Source organism: Podarcis pityusensis (genome assembly GCF_964106645.2).
Source record: "Podarcis pityusensis genome assembly, chromosome: 3".
NCBI classification, from domain to species: Eukaryota; Metazoa; Chordata; class Lepidosauria; order Squamata; family Lacertidae; genus Podarcis; species Podarcis pityusensis.
The window spans coordinates 86990828-87007857 of record NC_138026.1 but is presented as its reverse complement, the minus strand read 5'-3'; the positions used below and the strand labels follow the sequence as shown (position 1 = coordinate 87007857).

Genomic DNA, 17030 nt, shown 5'->3' with positions numbered 1-17030 from the left:
TGGGGGACACCTGGCTTGAGAGCAGTACATGTGAAAAGGATCTAGGAGTCTTGGTTGACCACAAACTTGACATGAGCCAACAGTGTGACGCGGCAGCTAAAAAAGCCAATGCAATTCTGGGCTGCATCAATAGGAGTATAGCATCTAGATCAAGGGAAGTAATAGTGCCACTGTATTCTGCTCTGGTCAGACCTCACCTGGAGTACTGTGTCCAGTTCTGGGCACCACAGTTCAAGAAGGACACTGACAAACTGGAACGTGTCCAGAGGAGGGCAACCAAAATGGTCAAAGGCCTGGAAACGATGCCTTATGAGGAACGGCTAAGGGAGCTGGGCATGTTTAGCCTGGAGAAGAGGAGGTTAAGGGGTGATATGATAGCCATGTTCAAATATATAAAAGGATGTCACATAGAGGAGGGAGAAAGGTTGTTTTCTGCTGCTCCAGAGAAGCGGACACGGAGCAATGGATCCAAACTACAAGAAAGAAGATTCCACCTAAACATTAGGAAGAACTTCCTGACAGTAAGAGCTGTTTGACAGTGGAATTTTCTGCCAAGGAGTGTGGTGGAGTCTCCTTCTTTGGAGGTCTTTAAGCAGAGGCTTGACAACCATATGTCAGGAGTGCTCTGATGGTGTTTCCTGCTTGGCAGGGGGTTGGACTCGATGGCCCTTGTGGTCTCTTCCAACTCTATGATTCTATGATTCTATGATTCAAGCCTGTTATGGCTCTTCAATACATTTGCTAAATACTTGGAACAGGAACCACATTACAAACAGGTGAACAAACAACAACTAAACAGAGGAGCTTTAAGTATTTGGTGCCATGAAGTTGAGAGACAGAATCCTGACATCATCTAAATTCATCCAGTGCCACCAGTCAACATTGCTGGCTGTTTTCTTTCATCTGCACTGTAAATAAGAAACAGAGTAACCCATATCTCTTTAGTTGTGAGAAAATCAGATCCTCACCACATGGAAAAATGCAAAAAAATCATATAAATTTATACTAAACAGCCCAAGCAAACAGGAAAGCTTTTCTGTCTTTTTTTAAAAAAGAAAAAAGCCTTCCCAGAGAAACACTCACCACTTCAAACCTCTTTGCAAGTTCCAAGTCATCTTCATTTCTTACCATCTCAAAGAAATCTAAGTGCCTAGAAGACAGAATGAAATAAAGTCATACAATCCATCTCTTGCTTGCAATAGTGCAAGCTGCGTGAATGGGGAAAGACTGTTTTCCACTGAAAGAAAGGATAAAAAGGGTAAGGTGCTACCTTTTCCTTAATTCAACTTGGTCTGATGAGCTTATATTAAGTTTTGACTTTCACAATGTTATGCTTCCCACAGAATAAAGTATTTCAATGGAACTTTAAATCCAAAATAAATGATAAATACATAAAGAGAATTGGGAGTGGGACCTACCAAGAAGCTGTTAGAACATACAACAATTGACAACTCCCATCAGCTTCAGCCAGAATGGCAAGTTGGGATGATGGGAATTGTAGTCAAACAACATGTACAGTGAAACAACATCCCTGAAATGAACTAAGGTGTGCATACAGATAATTTAAAAGTGAATGTGCACAGAGAGTTTACAGTAGATGTGCATGGGACATGTGTTTGTTGGGATCACATCCAGTCACTTAAGACTCCAGGCTTTGCACTACAGAGTCTGTGGGCCTTCAATCCATGTTGATTGACCCTCCCATCAGTATGACATATGGATACAACATCTCAGAGTAGACTCTGCTGCTTGTGAAATCCAAGGTGTAGCTATCAATAGTAATGTTGCCCGAACTCCAGAAATTACCTGTACTGGAATATACATTTGCTCACTATCTGAAAAAGTGTGCATGCACATGAAAGCTTATACCCAGAACAAAGTTAGTTGGTCTCTAAGGGTCTACTGGACAATTTTTTATTTATTTCAACTGCATCAGACTAACACGGCTATCTGCCTGAATACATTTGCTCAGTATGTGTATGTGTGAATTGTGAACCTCTTCCCACATCAAGCCAAGGGGAATTTGTCCATCACTGGATATTGAGTACACAACAGCCTCATTATCTTCCCAGCATATATGGCTCACCTATCCAGCGTTGCATTTTCATGTCCTCTGAGCTTGTCAATAACAGGTTGAATGCCCAGCATTAAAAACTCATATCGTAGGTGCAATCGAAATTCCAAATTGTCCTAAAGGAAAGAAAAAAATAGATCAAGTCATCAGATATCAAGGGCTTTAGATCACTTCAGATAAGATGAAGCAGAGGCAAAGCATACACTAAGATTCACTTCCTAGCATCTCCAGCTGGCAGAAATACAGGTAAGCAGGACGAGGGATGGGGCTATACTGTGCTAGTAGGCAGCTTATGATATTGATATTGATACAATTTATATTGCTGGTATAAATGGTATAACTCTGATGCCATTCTGGTGAGGGGACAGGAGAATTTAGAATGTTTTAGGGCAGGGTGGGGAACCTCACATCTGAGGGCTGAATAAGGCCCTCCAGGCCTCTCTGTCTGGCCCTTCAAACGTTGGCCAGGCCACATCCCTCAACACCCCTGCTGTAGTGCCTTTACCTGTCTGGAATGTGTCCTTGAACACTTGCATACCTGGATGCAGGATGGAGTGGGGTGTATCTGGCCACGCCCACTTTCGCCACATCTACCCTAGGTGTAGGTTGCCCATGTGGGAATGTGGTCCTTTGGCTGAAAAGGGTTGCCTGCCCCTGCTTTGGCACAATATAATTAAACCACATTTGGGTTTCGGCTAGCAATTTCCAGCATCAAAAGGAAGGAAGGAAGAAAACCAGCACTAACTTTATTTATATATTCTGAACATAGGAAGCTGCCTGACATCACCAGAACATTGGTCCTTCTAGCTCAGCTCTCCAGGGTTCAGACATGGAACATTTCTAGGCCTGCCTAGAGATGCCAGAAATTGAAGCTAGGACAATCTGCATGCAAAGCAGATGCTCTGTCAATGCCCTACAGGTCCTTTTCACTGCATATTATATCATGTGGCAATAATAATAATAATAATTTATTTATACTCCCTGGCCAGGACCAGGCTCAGGGCGGCTAACACCAGGTATGAAAACAATTGATTAAAATACAACTTAAAAACAGGTTTAAAATACAACTTAAAATGCAGCCTCATTTCAGTGGAAGCCCAGAATCAAAACTGGGAGGAGAAAAACGTCAAATCTTCACCAAGGCCAGCTATCCAGACTGGTCCTACGTGGGCCAGAAAAAAAGCCAGGGAAGTCCCCAAATAGGGGTTCCATCAGAGAAGGAAAAGGAAAGAGGGGGAGGGGATCAGGCTGATTCCAATAATTGCTATTCATCAGTTCCTGTTGTTCCTATCAGCTATCCCACCATGCTTCACCACAGAGCTACGGGATAGATACCCTACTTTTTAAAAAGAAATGCTCAAAGTGGCTTACAAATATTAAAATATACATATAATAAAACCAAACCCACAAAATGCAACAAACTCTGTTAAAGACTTACCTCACCAGAACCTGCATTCAAAACAGCATTAATAAAGGACATGATGGCAGTTTTGAGATTCACTTCATCTCGATATCGCCCCAGGCTCCGGTCGAGCTCATTGAGTAATGACTGCAAATGAAGAGCAGGGAGAAAGTAATGCACACTACCGCTGTAATGCTGAATTTCATTATAGCTCCTGCCCAGAAACACACAGAGCGCAAGTTATTGTTCAAATGCTTAGAAGAGAGTGAAGAGAGGCTTCGAGAGAAGCTTGTGAATGCAAGACAAACATTTCTGCTTGATAACATAAAATGGTTGAAAAACATATTTTCTGCTTCACATTATTTGCTTGTTGAAGGTTGGAATATTAAAGCCATCAGTTGGATTCCCATGATGGCTTATAAAACAATAAACCAAATTATAACAAAACATGAAAACAAGAACTTTGAAACACCACAATTTTAAAAAGGGATGGGGAACATCTGGCCTGTGGGACAAATTTGACCTGGCACAGGTCTCTTCTAACAATGTGGCAACTTTTTGTTTACAAAATTATCGATAATATAGAACTACATTTAAATGTAACAGATCAAGGACACAATGCCCCATTCCCTTCAAAGAGCTAAAATTTTCAAAGTGGTTTAACAGTTAGGTCCTCTTCCCAAGGAACTCTGGGAATTATCTCCTCAGTACACTTGATGAAATAGAGGTCCCATGATTCTTTGAAGGAAACCATGATTGTTTTAAGTGGTATGATACTTTTTTAAATGCACAGTACACATGGGGCCATAGTGGTTTTTCCAGCTGTTGATAATGGGTGGGAAAATAAAAAAGCTAAATAGAGATCAGCAAGAAAAGCTGCCATGGATCTCTCTTAGGCTTACTATACAAATTATAAATCAATGCCAAGAAAGATAAAACCAACTAAAATTATTCAGTTCATTAATTGCACTAATATTTATACACTGCATTACATTGGAGCAGTCTTCAGTACATGATCTTCATGCCTCACTTCAAGAAAGACAGAAACATGAGGCAAAACTACCAAAGAAAATAAGGTCTTAAGTGCTGTGAAATTTTGCATTGTGAAAGTTATCTGTTTTTTATTGTTGCTCCTAGTGGTGGAGTACCATACCTACAGAAATCACTGCTTTCTATTGCATTAGTGTTGGTTTATGCGGATGCTATTCTTAAGGCCAATTTCTCCTCCTCCTCACTGGAGTAGCTTAGTAACAGTGAACAGCTGAGACCAAGAGGCTATGCAGCAACCATTGCAGACGTCTTGTCACTGACATTATAGATTTGTCTGCTTGACCATTTTCTAGAGTTGTTCTTCATAGCTAATGTGTAATTAATGATACAGAATCCAGTATTTTTTAAAGCAGGATGTTTGATAGGATATGGGCTGTAACTCAGCAGAATATCACATCTCTCTCTCTCTCTCTCTCTCACACACACACACACACACCCCTGCATCGTATGCACAGTTGTATGAGAAGAAATCCCAACACATGACCTCTTGCCCATGAGTAGGAGGCTCCATGTGACCAGGAAACTTGATTGTGTGGGTGTCCCAATCACATGGATTCCCTATACACACACGCTGGAACTGGTCCACTGGGCAAGTCCTTCTCACACGTGGCTGGGTGTGTATACATGGAGATGCTTAAAGTACAGCCCCGTTCCTCTCTACATGCACTTTCACCCTTCATTACTTTCAGAAGACTGTTATAGATTCACAGTGTGCACCCTTCAAAGATCAACCGGCTGCGCAGAAGCACTAAATCAAATTGCTTTTAGCATAGAGTCAGCTAATTTGACGACAAAGGCCAGATATGCTGAGTAAGGATTTTTCCTTCCTGCTTAATAAGTTTCTTCACCCCTTGCTACTGGACAGGATTGACACTGATCCATAGTTGCTTTTCTGTCACGCATGAAACTTGGAAGTTGGGACAAGGCAGCCAATGGTTATGAGAGCACATGGGGGAGGGGGCAGCAGAAAGCCAGGGGCCTACAATAAATTTGAGTTCACATACTTCCATAATGGGATCCTCAAAGGAGCATGTTTTACCTCTGGAGACTCTATCTAGCACTTTGCTTCTACACACATATTTTTCCGTGGGGGGGGGGGGCACGGTTAGTAAAGATATGCAGACAAAGTATTTGTCTGCATATCTTTACTAACACACACACACTTTTGCACACAATTTCCCCTTATATAGATATTTTGCAAATGTTGGTGCCCTGCAATTGCAAAATTTGGAGAAGCGTGAATTTTGAAGGATAACTGCATTTCAATTCACACATTGGTCTGGGAAGTGATAATTAGGCGGGACTGCAATAAAATGTGAGCCAAACTAATTATGCTACCATCACCCAAATCCCTATTTAGAATTCAAAAAATCCAAGCAGAAACCTGGAGACAGCGGATTTCAGAAGTATCCCTAAGAGTGGCTACTGGAAGACATGAATGATAGATGATGCCCCCATATGAAGCCAGTGGGGAAAGTTAATTTAGGTCTGGACTGGTGCCTTTTAAGACTTAATATTATTAAACAGCTTTGAGTTGTTCTGGGACACTAATGCACTAGCTTCAGCTGAAACACAGTCCATTTCACCTCTACCCTGCTCTAGGTTTTCATCTCTAAGCCTGTTCTACAAACTGTGAATGTTACTTCTCTATTCCTTGGTGGGCAAATCAAGAACAAGACTCAGCTTTGTGTTCCCCGCCATCTGAACCTGTCTCTGACCTAAGCTATTTTGGTCTTCAACCAAATTCAATATTTTCCCATTTGCCAGGACCATTTCTTCAAGTTGTCATCATTCTTTTTTATTTATTTTATTTTAAAAGGAGTAAGCACTTCAAACACTGCAAGTCAAATAAAAGCAACCAATTCAGCAAGCTGCAGAAACAGACAGGGGTGGGCAGGGGGTGGGAGAGATTGTCAATCCTATTCCTTTGGACTCAGCAGAAGTTTTCAGCATATGCAAACGCAAACGACATCTGCCACTCTGAAATTATGTGAGTGAGGAGAGGAGAGCTCAGAGCTTCTCTCTTGCACCTCTGACATTATCGGAAGGACTTGAGGTTTTTTTCTCTCCTTCTAGACAGATGAGGCCTTAAATTAACTCATCACTACAACATTAACAGAAACACAGGTGCTCTCTTTATTTTTTTAAAAAAAAGATGAAGGCAGAAGGAACAAGTGGGAATATGAAAATAACTTCTGAACACACATGATGTGAATGCTTGCAGAATCACAGAGAGACAGGAAAAGTAGAGAGCAAAAACAGTCATAGGGCTGAGACTTAACTAATATTCCAAGTTGTGGAATTCCTTCCCAAAAGAAGTTGAATTAGGCCCATCCTACACATTTTAGGCTTTTAAAAATGGTTTTTAAAAATATCATTAATTTCTCTGGCCTTTAATGATGTTCAATTATGTTACTGATGTTTTAATTGCACTGGTTCCTTTGCTCTTTTTGTTTCTGTTTAAAATGCTTTAACTTGTTTTAGTGATGTTCTACTCAGAGGCTGCGTTCGCATGTCATGTTAAACCATAGTTAAACATGGGCTGTGGTTTAACACAAGTGAGCAGGGTTCCTGCTTCATTCCTTCTCTTCTCCTAGCTATGCTGTGCTGGAAGCAACTAACCACAAGCCTTGCCTTGTTATATTGTCCAAACCTGGGTTTGGCTACAATTCATGGGGTGTTGTTGTTTTTTGGAGAGAAATGACTCACCTGCTGAAGTTTAGAAAACAGGACAAGCTGAGGCTTTTGGTTTATTGCACCCAGCACCAGGAGCAGGGAAGCAGATACTTTTGAACAGCAACAACAGTAAAAGCATCAAACCTAAGATGCTATGAAGCTACATGACAATCTCCTGTTCTTGACTTCTTTTAATATGAGCATCAAGATCACACGGAGTCAACAGATATGGTCAGCAGGAAACAGAATGACACCATGAACAGCGGATGAATCCTTACCTCAAAAACATTCTGAGCAGAGGAGGACATAACATTATCCCCTCATTGTGCTTGTAATAAAAGGTTCTCTTTGCTACAACTGTTAGACTTTAGACCAGGGATGGGGAACCAGTGGCTCTCTAGAAGAAGTGGGACTCCAGCTCCCATCAGCACCAGTCAGCATTGGTGAATGGTCAGGGATAATGGGAGTTGTAGACCAACAACAACTGGAGAGCCACAGGTTCACCATCCTTGCTTTAGACCTACACGAGCATTCAAAATGATAGAAACAGTCCAAAATGATAGAATTCATCCCTTGACTGAATATTCAAGATTCGAATTATTGCATCTAATATAGCTGACACCAGCACTTCTGATGCCAATATTCAAAGGGAGAAAGATGAGTTGAAGGCATTCAAAGTTACCTTGCCTGAGTTTAACTTTGGCCTCTAGGAAGGAACATTGCAGAAAAGACCATTTTGGCATGACGCAAGCATCAGAAGAAGGAAAAAAACCACACAAACAGGAGCACGTCCTCATTGCTCTTAAGAAAACAAAGAGGAGAACATTCATCTTTAATTTCTTTTCCCCATCCAAAAATATTTGACGGGTAATTATTTGTGCATTCCACACATTCATGGATGAGATAGTGAGTTGGCTCTCTGGAGGCTCATAAAAACTTCTGCAAGCTATTAACATCAACTTATCAAAGGACCAGCTGTACTCTGTACAGAGAGTCAGGCTACTCTCTGTACTGGGTAAGAAATGGCTTTCCTTCCCCATTACTTTCAGATGGTTTTAGTCTCTTTAAAAATACAACAACACAGAGAGAGAAGAGATGTGAGTGAGGTTAGGCTCACAAGAGCATATGGGTTTATTTGGCATAGCAACCCGGTCAAGTTGGGACAAAGGATTAAACTCTGATTGAATGTTGTCAGGGCCATGCAGGACCAAAAATCCCTGTCAAGCACACAAGGTCAGCCTGAGCCACCTCCAATGTAAACAAAGACAAGTTACAGAAAGGCTTCCTCAGATTAGTTACCAGGCAGTAAATTATATTCTCTCTCTCTCTCTCTCTCTCTCTCTCTCACACACACACACACACAGAGAGAGAGAGAGACAACTGCCTTCAAACATCATAGGCATTGAGCCACTGAGCTTCTAATGCCCAACTCACAAAACAGCAATCCTTAAAACAAGTTTTGAGTACTGCTTATAAACCATAGCCAAAACCAAACTCTCTTATTCATGGGGTATTCCAAGTGTGCATGCACAGGTAAATATATTTATAAAAACAAAGAGCAATCACTAGACGAAACTGCACCCCTGTTTCTACATCTATTTACATAGCAATATTGCAGTATATTTGCTACATAAGCATCCCTGTTTACACAGAATAGGGGGAGGGGAGGAGATGAAGCATGTTCCTTAACTTGATTTAGCTTCACGATTCCACACTGTGATAGAACTGACGTTCCAGTAAATCTTTGCAATGGTCAGGTCATGAGTCAAGCTGTAATCTTGCCTGCATGGCAAGAATGAAGAAGAATCTTCAGGGACAGTCCAAATGTGCAAAACAGCTGATGCACATCACATAGAGATCTATGTTAAAACCCATCTGGGCATAGCCATCGTGACTAGCAGCCTGAATCAATGAATGCAACCATGTTGGCACTTCCTTTTTTCAGTGCTTAACTATATGTTATACACATTGTGTGGCTTGTAGCCACGTTGTGGGATTTTAAAACATTAATCCTAAGTGAAAAAAATGATATCAAGAGCATAGTACACAAAGAAGGGCCATGAGTACAGCTAAAGTACCTTGGTATCTGTTTCAATTAGTGATGTTGTGGTGGGGAAGCTCCCGGTGGAGCTTTCTGTCTTCCGATTCTGTCTGATTCTGCTTTATAAACATTAAAATAATCAAGAGCCCACTCTAAACGTAACATAGCATCTGCAATGGTTTGCTCCAAATGCTAGATTTACCTGGAATCTTGTCCTCTCTGCTGCATAAACCTGGTAGTGAAGCATGGCCTGCAGAACCTTCTTGTGACCTCCAGGCACTAAGCAAACCGCCCCCAGGATCTCCAGCACAGCAATCTTGGTTTTTATGTTCTCAGTCCGTAAACTCTGAGAAATTATATTGATGCTTTCTGGATGGGCCAGGACGTGTGCCCGTCCCTGGGAGTTGTTCATCAGAGCCTTGATGCACCCTATAACGGATGTGTGTATGCGGCTCTCAGACGTCTCATAGTCCATGCTCTTCAGGAAGTTCAGCAAGCAGGTCAGGCCATCCAACTCAATAAATCTCGTCACAAACCTGAACGGAGGCAACAAGAGGGAAATAATATCAAGGTGTGTAGGAATAGAGAACTGAACAACTAATTTATCACGTTACTCTGCAAAAAAAACATATATACAAGTGTAACCTGAGGATCCTCGCAACCTTTTCATCAGCAGTATAAAGAATGAAATAAAATGTTTGTACATTAGGGCCAGGTCACATCAGCATCTGATCAAATAGTAAAATTGCCTCTTTACTGCACCATTTTAGGGTCTTGATAGCAGGTGAGAGAAGTCCTGTATCGGGACATTCCCCTGCATGCAGCGGGGGCGGGGGGGGGGAGAGAGCTACTGTGGAAAAACTCAGAGAAGAATAATTAAGCTAGAATATTTTCTTTCCCATCTAATTTCTATGCACATTGTTTTATGTGGGAAAGCATTCATTCATGCATTTTCCCATCTCCAGTTTGAGGTGATCTGCAGTCCAGGAAGAATTTTACCACATGCTGTTTGCATAGCCTAATTCTAGGCTTGCTGCAGAGGATTCCAAGATGTATGTGTTATTCATTACTACAAACATTGCAATCAAGCAAAATGTCCATGGTTAGGTTTGAATGGTTTAAGAACTACTTTGTGCTTGGCAACAAGTGAGAACAAACGCCTTACAAATTGAGAGGCGGACGTTTTTTGATAATCAACAGAGAATCTCTAGATGTCCAGATGTGGTTGGAGTACAATTCCCATCAACCCCAACCACTGGCCATGCTGGCTACATCCAACAACATCTGGAAAGCCACAGGTTCCCAATCCCTGCTTTATAGCTTTAGCCATGTAATGAATAAAACAAATAGCTCAATTCTGTGTGTGTGTGTGTGTGTGTGTGTGTGTGAGAGAGAGAGAGAGAGAGAGAGAGAGAGAGAGAAATGATTATAACTCATTGATAAGTGCCTTTGAAATGGAAATCAGCAGTATGAAGCCATTCAAGCCAAGGATGGAGCCGACACATTTTCAGTGCTTCTGGCACAGTGGTTGCATCTTGTATAGGGTTGCACTGTATCTAATTCACATATTTGCAGTTTTGAGACTTGGCAGCAGCAGATCACACAACTCCAAAACATCCTATTGTTTCGGATTGCCTCCTTAACATATTACATATAAGCGTTGCTTTTTCTCCCATAATATATATAAACAAAATATACACCAGTAATATGGGATCTGGGGTATGCTCTCTTCGCTCCAACAAGGACATTTGAGAGTCTGTGTAGAACTTGGGCCAGATTGGCTGACTGTCTTATGATCTACCCCTTTAGTAACTTCATCCAGTTGGTTTCGTCCAGAAACCAGGCAAAACCAAAATACATTCAGTATGAGGTCTGGTGCCTCTTTAAGCCTGACCTTTAAAAATTGGTCCATGCAGGCAAGCCTTGAGAGTAAACACAAATACCACAAATAGTTACACAGAAATGTGTTAAATGGCAGCGATGTGATCCTCTGTTGAGAATAACAGGACTCACTTCCAGCCTCAGCTGATTTAAGCAACGAGCGGAACATTTCTAGTCTTGCATTTCTCTTCTCCAGAAAAGGCAGAAGTTGTTTGGTGTATGATACACAGTTCATTCATTTAAAGAGCATCTTCACATTTGCACTGTAATGCTGGTAATCACCTGGGCCTCTAAATGAATTTGTGCTTCTGCCATGGTTTTTAAGGTTCAATATATGCGGTGTATGGCATGAACCTTTCTACATGTTATAACTACTCTCTATGACCTAAACAGGGTGTGGCCAATTTGTGGCATGGATGTCACAAGGAGTTTATAGCATGCCTGAGCAAGAAGAGATGGGCCATGGACCTAACTGTGGCACAGAGCAGCCTTTTCCAACCTAGTGCTCTCCAGATATTTTGGACTATAACTCCCGTAATTCCTGACCTCTGGACCGTGTTGGCTGGAGGATGAGAAGAGTTTAGTCATTCAAAATATCTGGATGACTGCAGAAGGCTAGTGTAAAGCAAAGCCAATACATCTGCCTGACACTCCAGTTTTGCAGAAAAGAATGGCAGACCAAGTTGATGGATTATGTTGAAATGGCTAAAATTACCAGAAGAATCAGAAATCAGGAATACTGAAATTTAAATAAGGAATAGGGGGAAATTATAATTTATCCTAAAAAAACCGTTGCAAACAGTTAAAATCGTTAGTAGGACTGGAATAATACTTGTAGTTTAATGGTGAAGTTTGGACACAATGGAGAGGTAAAATATTTGGATTTTTATAAAAGATGCAGGAGGAAATGATTAACAATAGGACCCACAAAGGGGAGGAGGGAAGTCCAGGAGATTCTGTGAAATTTTGTTTCGATGTTGTATGTTGGATATGTGACTGTAAAATTTTAATCTGAAAAACCAAATAAATAAATTTATTTTTAAAAAGACAGTTTTGCACTGCCACTTGGTCCACTGCATAGTAGACTTAAGCCTAGCTCTCACGTACTGTATATTGCTATAGGACTGGTGGTATAAAAGGGTTTGGTGGTTATAACTCTTCAGAGTGTAGGTGGGACTTCCATAACTGAATGTTCCTCAATAATAGAAACAATAAACTCCACACATAAAAAACTGGAAAGCCAGAAAAAGGGGTTCTAGTCCTACCTTCTCCCTAATATCCTGGCTTTCTACATGTACAGAACATGGAACTGTTTTGTATGAAGGAGTATTCAGTTACAAGAGATCCCACCTAGAAGAAGGGTTTACTAGTTAATCTGCTCCTTAAAGCTGCACTAGGGTGAATTATTCTAAATCTGACATGTTCCGGGGAAAAGACAGGCCACCACTTCCCTGTACACACTGCAAAACTAGCTGGTGGAAGTGGTACATAAAGCCTGCCACAGTCTCCATGTGAGAAGTAGCACTGCTAGTAAAGGACGAGGCTGTGTGGAAGGCAGGATATTCCCACCCTACCCACAGGCAAAGCAAAGTTTCCCAGTCTAGCTAAAGCAAAGATCCTTTACATGAGAAGGCAAGAACACCACTAACAAATCCTGGATCTCTGCCCTTCCTGAACTTGGCAACAGAATAAGCTTAATCTACCAGATAGAGCAGAGGTTATCAGAAGTGTGACAAGGCAAAACTCGGCCAAAATAAAGGATGCACTCCTCTGTCCTTAAAAATAAAAAGAGGGTGGAAATATTTCTTGGCAGCAGGTGGGGAAACTCGCTTTCTTGACACCTTTCCATTTTCTTTACAAAAGCTCCGTTGCAATCCCTCAAGGTCCTGCCTGTTCCCAACCAGAGCTTTTTAAATTTTCTTTTTCGCTTTACTCTGCCTCTCCAAGATCTATTGATGACTAACAGGAGCAACAGTACAGCTTTCCCATATGCTTCTAGCCTGATTTTTTTTTTAACCCCCGTTGTTTATGGCGGCAACTCATAGGGAAAATTTCACTTCCTTCCAATCGTTTCCTTCATTTTATTGTGGGTTTGTCCCTAAGCAATGTGGTAATTGGGCCAATCTGTTACTGTGCCTTAACGCTGAAGCACACATAGTGTCTTATGTTGTACGATAGGTTTTTTCCCTAATTGAGGGATGCATTCAGCTGCTGCTCTCAGAAGTTGATTCTATTATGACACTTACATCCCAAAGGGCCTGTTCACCATCCAGAGAGAAACCTTAGTCCAGAATGGAACTATGGTTCTCAGCATAAAGACAAAGTAACAAACTGAACCAGGCTGTACCATGTACCATGAACATGGCATCTCTTTAACTGCCAGGTCTGCTTCTTAAAAAGAATAAAGGACTTCAGTGGGTGGGGAAGGAACACCCCCATCAAATAAATATGATGCAGCCTGGTCCATTTATTCCTTCGTCACTAAACCAAAATCAAGAATCAGCTGGATGTAGAGAACAGTTTGGGAACATTGGCTGAAAACTCAAAATGCAGAGAAGAGAGACTGCTTAAGGGTTTTAGCATCCTGTATGAAATACTAAACTCCACAGGGTTCCCATCACCCCTTACAATTTCTCCAGGGTTTTGAACCTCAACATGTCCACTGATGCACACATCCCATGCTCTTTCCAGTCCTCTTAACTTTTGCTCCCACAAATCCCAAAAGATCTTGGAAGCAGAATAGATTCTGCAGATGTGCTTGATTTGCTGCAATTATTCCAAGCACACAATTCAGATTTCCTCAGTACAAAGGTTGGCCACCTTTGGCATAAGATGCACAGTCCAAATTCTAATTAAGTCAGCAGGCCATATAAACTCTCCCCAAAGTTAGCAATTATTATTGCGGGGATTTAGAGATGAACATGATGTGCAAAGCTTAGAGCTTAGGCACCAATGAAACAGGCATGATTAGAAAATGAGCATCGGGGTCAGGGATGGGAAACCTGTGATCTTTCAGATGGCTCAGCTTCCATCACTCCTGACCAATAGCCATTGCTGTCTGGGGCTGATGACAATGTCTGGGAGATCCCAAGTCTCTCCCGCCCCTATCTAGACACTGCTGTTGGTACCCCAGATTCCATCAGCTGGGTCACTTTGCAGCTTCTAAGTATACAGTGCTACTATCAAGGAAGCGCTGAAAGGACCCCAAACAGCAAGCTTTCTTCTTCAATTCCAAGCCTAGTATTTTGATGGCCTCTGCACGAAGTGGCTCACGAATGGGATCAGATGCAGCCACGGGTCCCTCCATTGCAGCCTTCCCATTAAAGAGGGAACTGGCTCACTCATCAGTCACTGGCACACAGCCCACTTGGCAACTTACACATTGAGTCACTGGAAATTAGTTGAGACGTGGGGACTTAACTCAAAATTTAGTTTGGCTATAGCTACGAAGGAGAAGCGGGGGGAGAAGTACTTCGGGTTGTAGCCAGCGATTTAAGAGCAAAGACTTTATGTGACAGTTTGTGGGTGCTGGTGCTGACACTCATTAGGGCTGTTATAAACAGAGGAAATAAATGCCTGCTGTCAGGAGTAGCCAGCCAATGTAATGCTTGGGGGGGGGGGGAGCTGTCCTTGAGTGGAGAATTCCCATACCCCACTCCCACAGATTTCACAAAGAGGAGATTGTCTCTCTAAAAAAAAAAAAAAGACTTTCCAAGAGTGATAGAATAGCATGGTGAATGGAGGCTGTGGAGGTGAGGTGACCCCATGCTTACTATAACAACAAGAAGCAGCTGACTAATGGCCATTTGGTGCCATTAGTTACAAATGAAAAATCTTATTAATATTAAATAATAACAAGCAACAAGGGTAGTGCTGTAGCATCACTTTATATACAGAAGGTCCCAAATTCAATCCCCACTATCTTCAGGCAGGGCTGGAATTGTCTCCTGTTTGGAACCCTGGAGAGCTGCTGCCAATCAGGGGAGAGAATATTGAGCTAGATAGACCAATGGCTTCTTTCTATGCTCCCTCCCTGCGAGAAGTGAGGTTACAGGGAACCAGGCAGAGGGCCTACTCGCGAGTGGCGCCTGCCCTGTGGAACGCCCTCCCACCAGGTGTCAAGGAAATAAGCAACTTTCTTACTTTTAAAAGATATTTGAAGGCAGCCCTGTTTAGGGAAGTTTTTAACGTCTGACGTTTTATTGTGCTTTTAATTTTCTTTTGGGAGCTGCCCAGAGTGGCTGGGGAAACCCAGTCAGATGGACAGGGTATAAGTAAATTTTTGTTGTTGTTGTTGTTGTTGTTGTTGTTGTTGTTGTTGTTGTTATCCTGTGATGTAGATTCTGCCTGTCCACTTTTTTTTTTTTACAACTGTTTTGCTTACATAAATAATATTATGCTCCTTCCATCTCAGCAAACATGGTTATACCACTAATTACCATTTTTTCCTTTATTATACCAGACAATTGGGATAGCTTCCAGGTTGTCGCTAAGCTGATTTTAACAGCACTTCATTAGTTACTGCAGCCTAACAAGATTGCAAACAGATTGTATTATATTTTACGCCCATTAATTTAGTAAACCTCTGGATTAGCCTGCTCCTTTATCACATTACAATCCTATCAAATATGAATGAAGCCTGCACTTGATCAGGGAAGACAGGGAGTCCACCTGTTAATCGCCAAAAAAGGGAGCATGTTCACCATTTAGAATAACTGCCAAGAATACAATATGAATTGCAAATATACATATAAAAGAATATAATGTTTTGCTGGTAATTCTAGGCACAGAGTTTCACAAAGTGTGATTTTCAAACTACTAGAATATTGACAGGGAGAAACTTAGTCTGTGACTGCTGTTGGCCCAGGTGCCTTGAATTGGAGATTAAGTAATACGAAGAAAAGGAATATGTATGAAGTAAGGGGAGAAGTGGTAGAGCAGGTTATCCGAAGGAGTAGGATGGAGGAATAAACCATTTTAATATATAAGGAATTTGGTAGTTGCCACATTATCGAGTTTTGTTCACATCAGAATGCCTCTTGCATCAAGTGCTCATTTATACCCAAGCCCCTCATGCATTTGTTGGGTTAAAAAAAAATCCCAGTTAATAAGATGCAAAATTATACACCAAAAAATGTATATAAAAGGCTGCATCCAATGTTTGTCATGCTCAAAGGAGACCCACTAAAGTTAATAGGCACAAGTAGCATGAGTTCATTCATTTCATTAGGTCTATCATCATTTTATGAGTATAAACACCGAAGTATTTTGACAGTCATGTGCATTGTTTTATGTATCTGTTCCTGTGCTGGTGTCTTTCGGAAACATGGAATTTATCTGTGTATAATATTATTCTGGAATAATGAATATAATATGTGATAATTGCTTGCATTTTTTAGTGGAACTCTTTTCCATCAAGATCATTGTGACCTTGGGCCACAAATTGCATATCCGATGGTTCAGCGGGAAGGTTGACATGGAAGATCTAGCAGGTTCAAAAAGGAAGAAGCTTATGATGACGACATGTGGTTTAAGAATCACTGCCGTATTTTAGATCCAGAGGAAAGTTGGCAGGTTTGAATGCAGCCGTGCAGATTCCCTGAGCTCCCCCCATCCCTTCAACAGTTCCATACTGGTTAACCTCAGAAAGAAAAGAACTTTTCTCCACAGTCATGACAACTACACTCCCTCTGTGATTTTAGAGAACCAAATTAAGAGAACAGTCAAAACACTATACTTCTCCATGTTAGCTGATCTCAGCTCATGGCCCAAGAAGTGTGTGGTGTGGGGAGAGAGGATGGATAATTACCTCATGGGCTGAGTCCTCAGAGCTGTCTTCAAGTCTTCAACTATTTTATTCCTCATTTCCGTTTCTTCTTCATCAAATGCATACAAGGTCTGCATCT

The 17030-nt window shown here is 41.4% G+C and overlaps 1 protein-coding gene across 6 annotated transcripts in view; it reads right to left on the bottom strand.

Moving 5' to 3' along the window:
• DAAM2 (dishevelled associated activator of morphogenesis 2) overlaps positions 1 to 17030 on the bottom strand; it is a 216907-nt gene that overhangs the window by 65005 nt on the left and 134872 nt on the right. For all 6 annotated transcript variants that reach the window (XM_081000107.1, XM_081000112.1, XM_081000111.1 and 3 more), the window contains 5 exons: positions 16934 to 17028; positions 9446 to 9779; positions 3513 to 3623; positions 2087 to 2190; positions 1084 to 1150 (listed from right to left, as the gene is read on the bottom strand). In XM_081000107.1, the coding sequence (XP_080856233.1) occupies positions 1084 to 1150; positions 2087 to 2190; positions 3513 to 3623; positions 9446 to 9779; positions 16934 to 17028 (711 nt within the window). The remainder of the gene's footprint in view (positions 1 to 1083; positions 1151 to 2086; positions 2191 to 3512; positions 3624 to 9445; positions 9780 to 16933; positions 17029 to 17030) is intronic.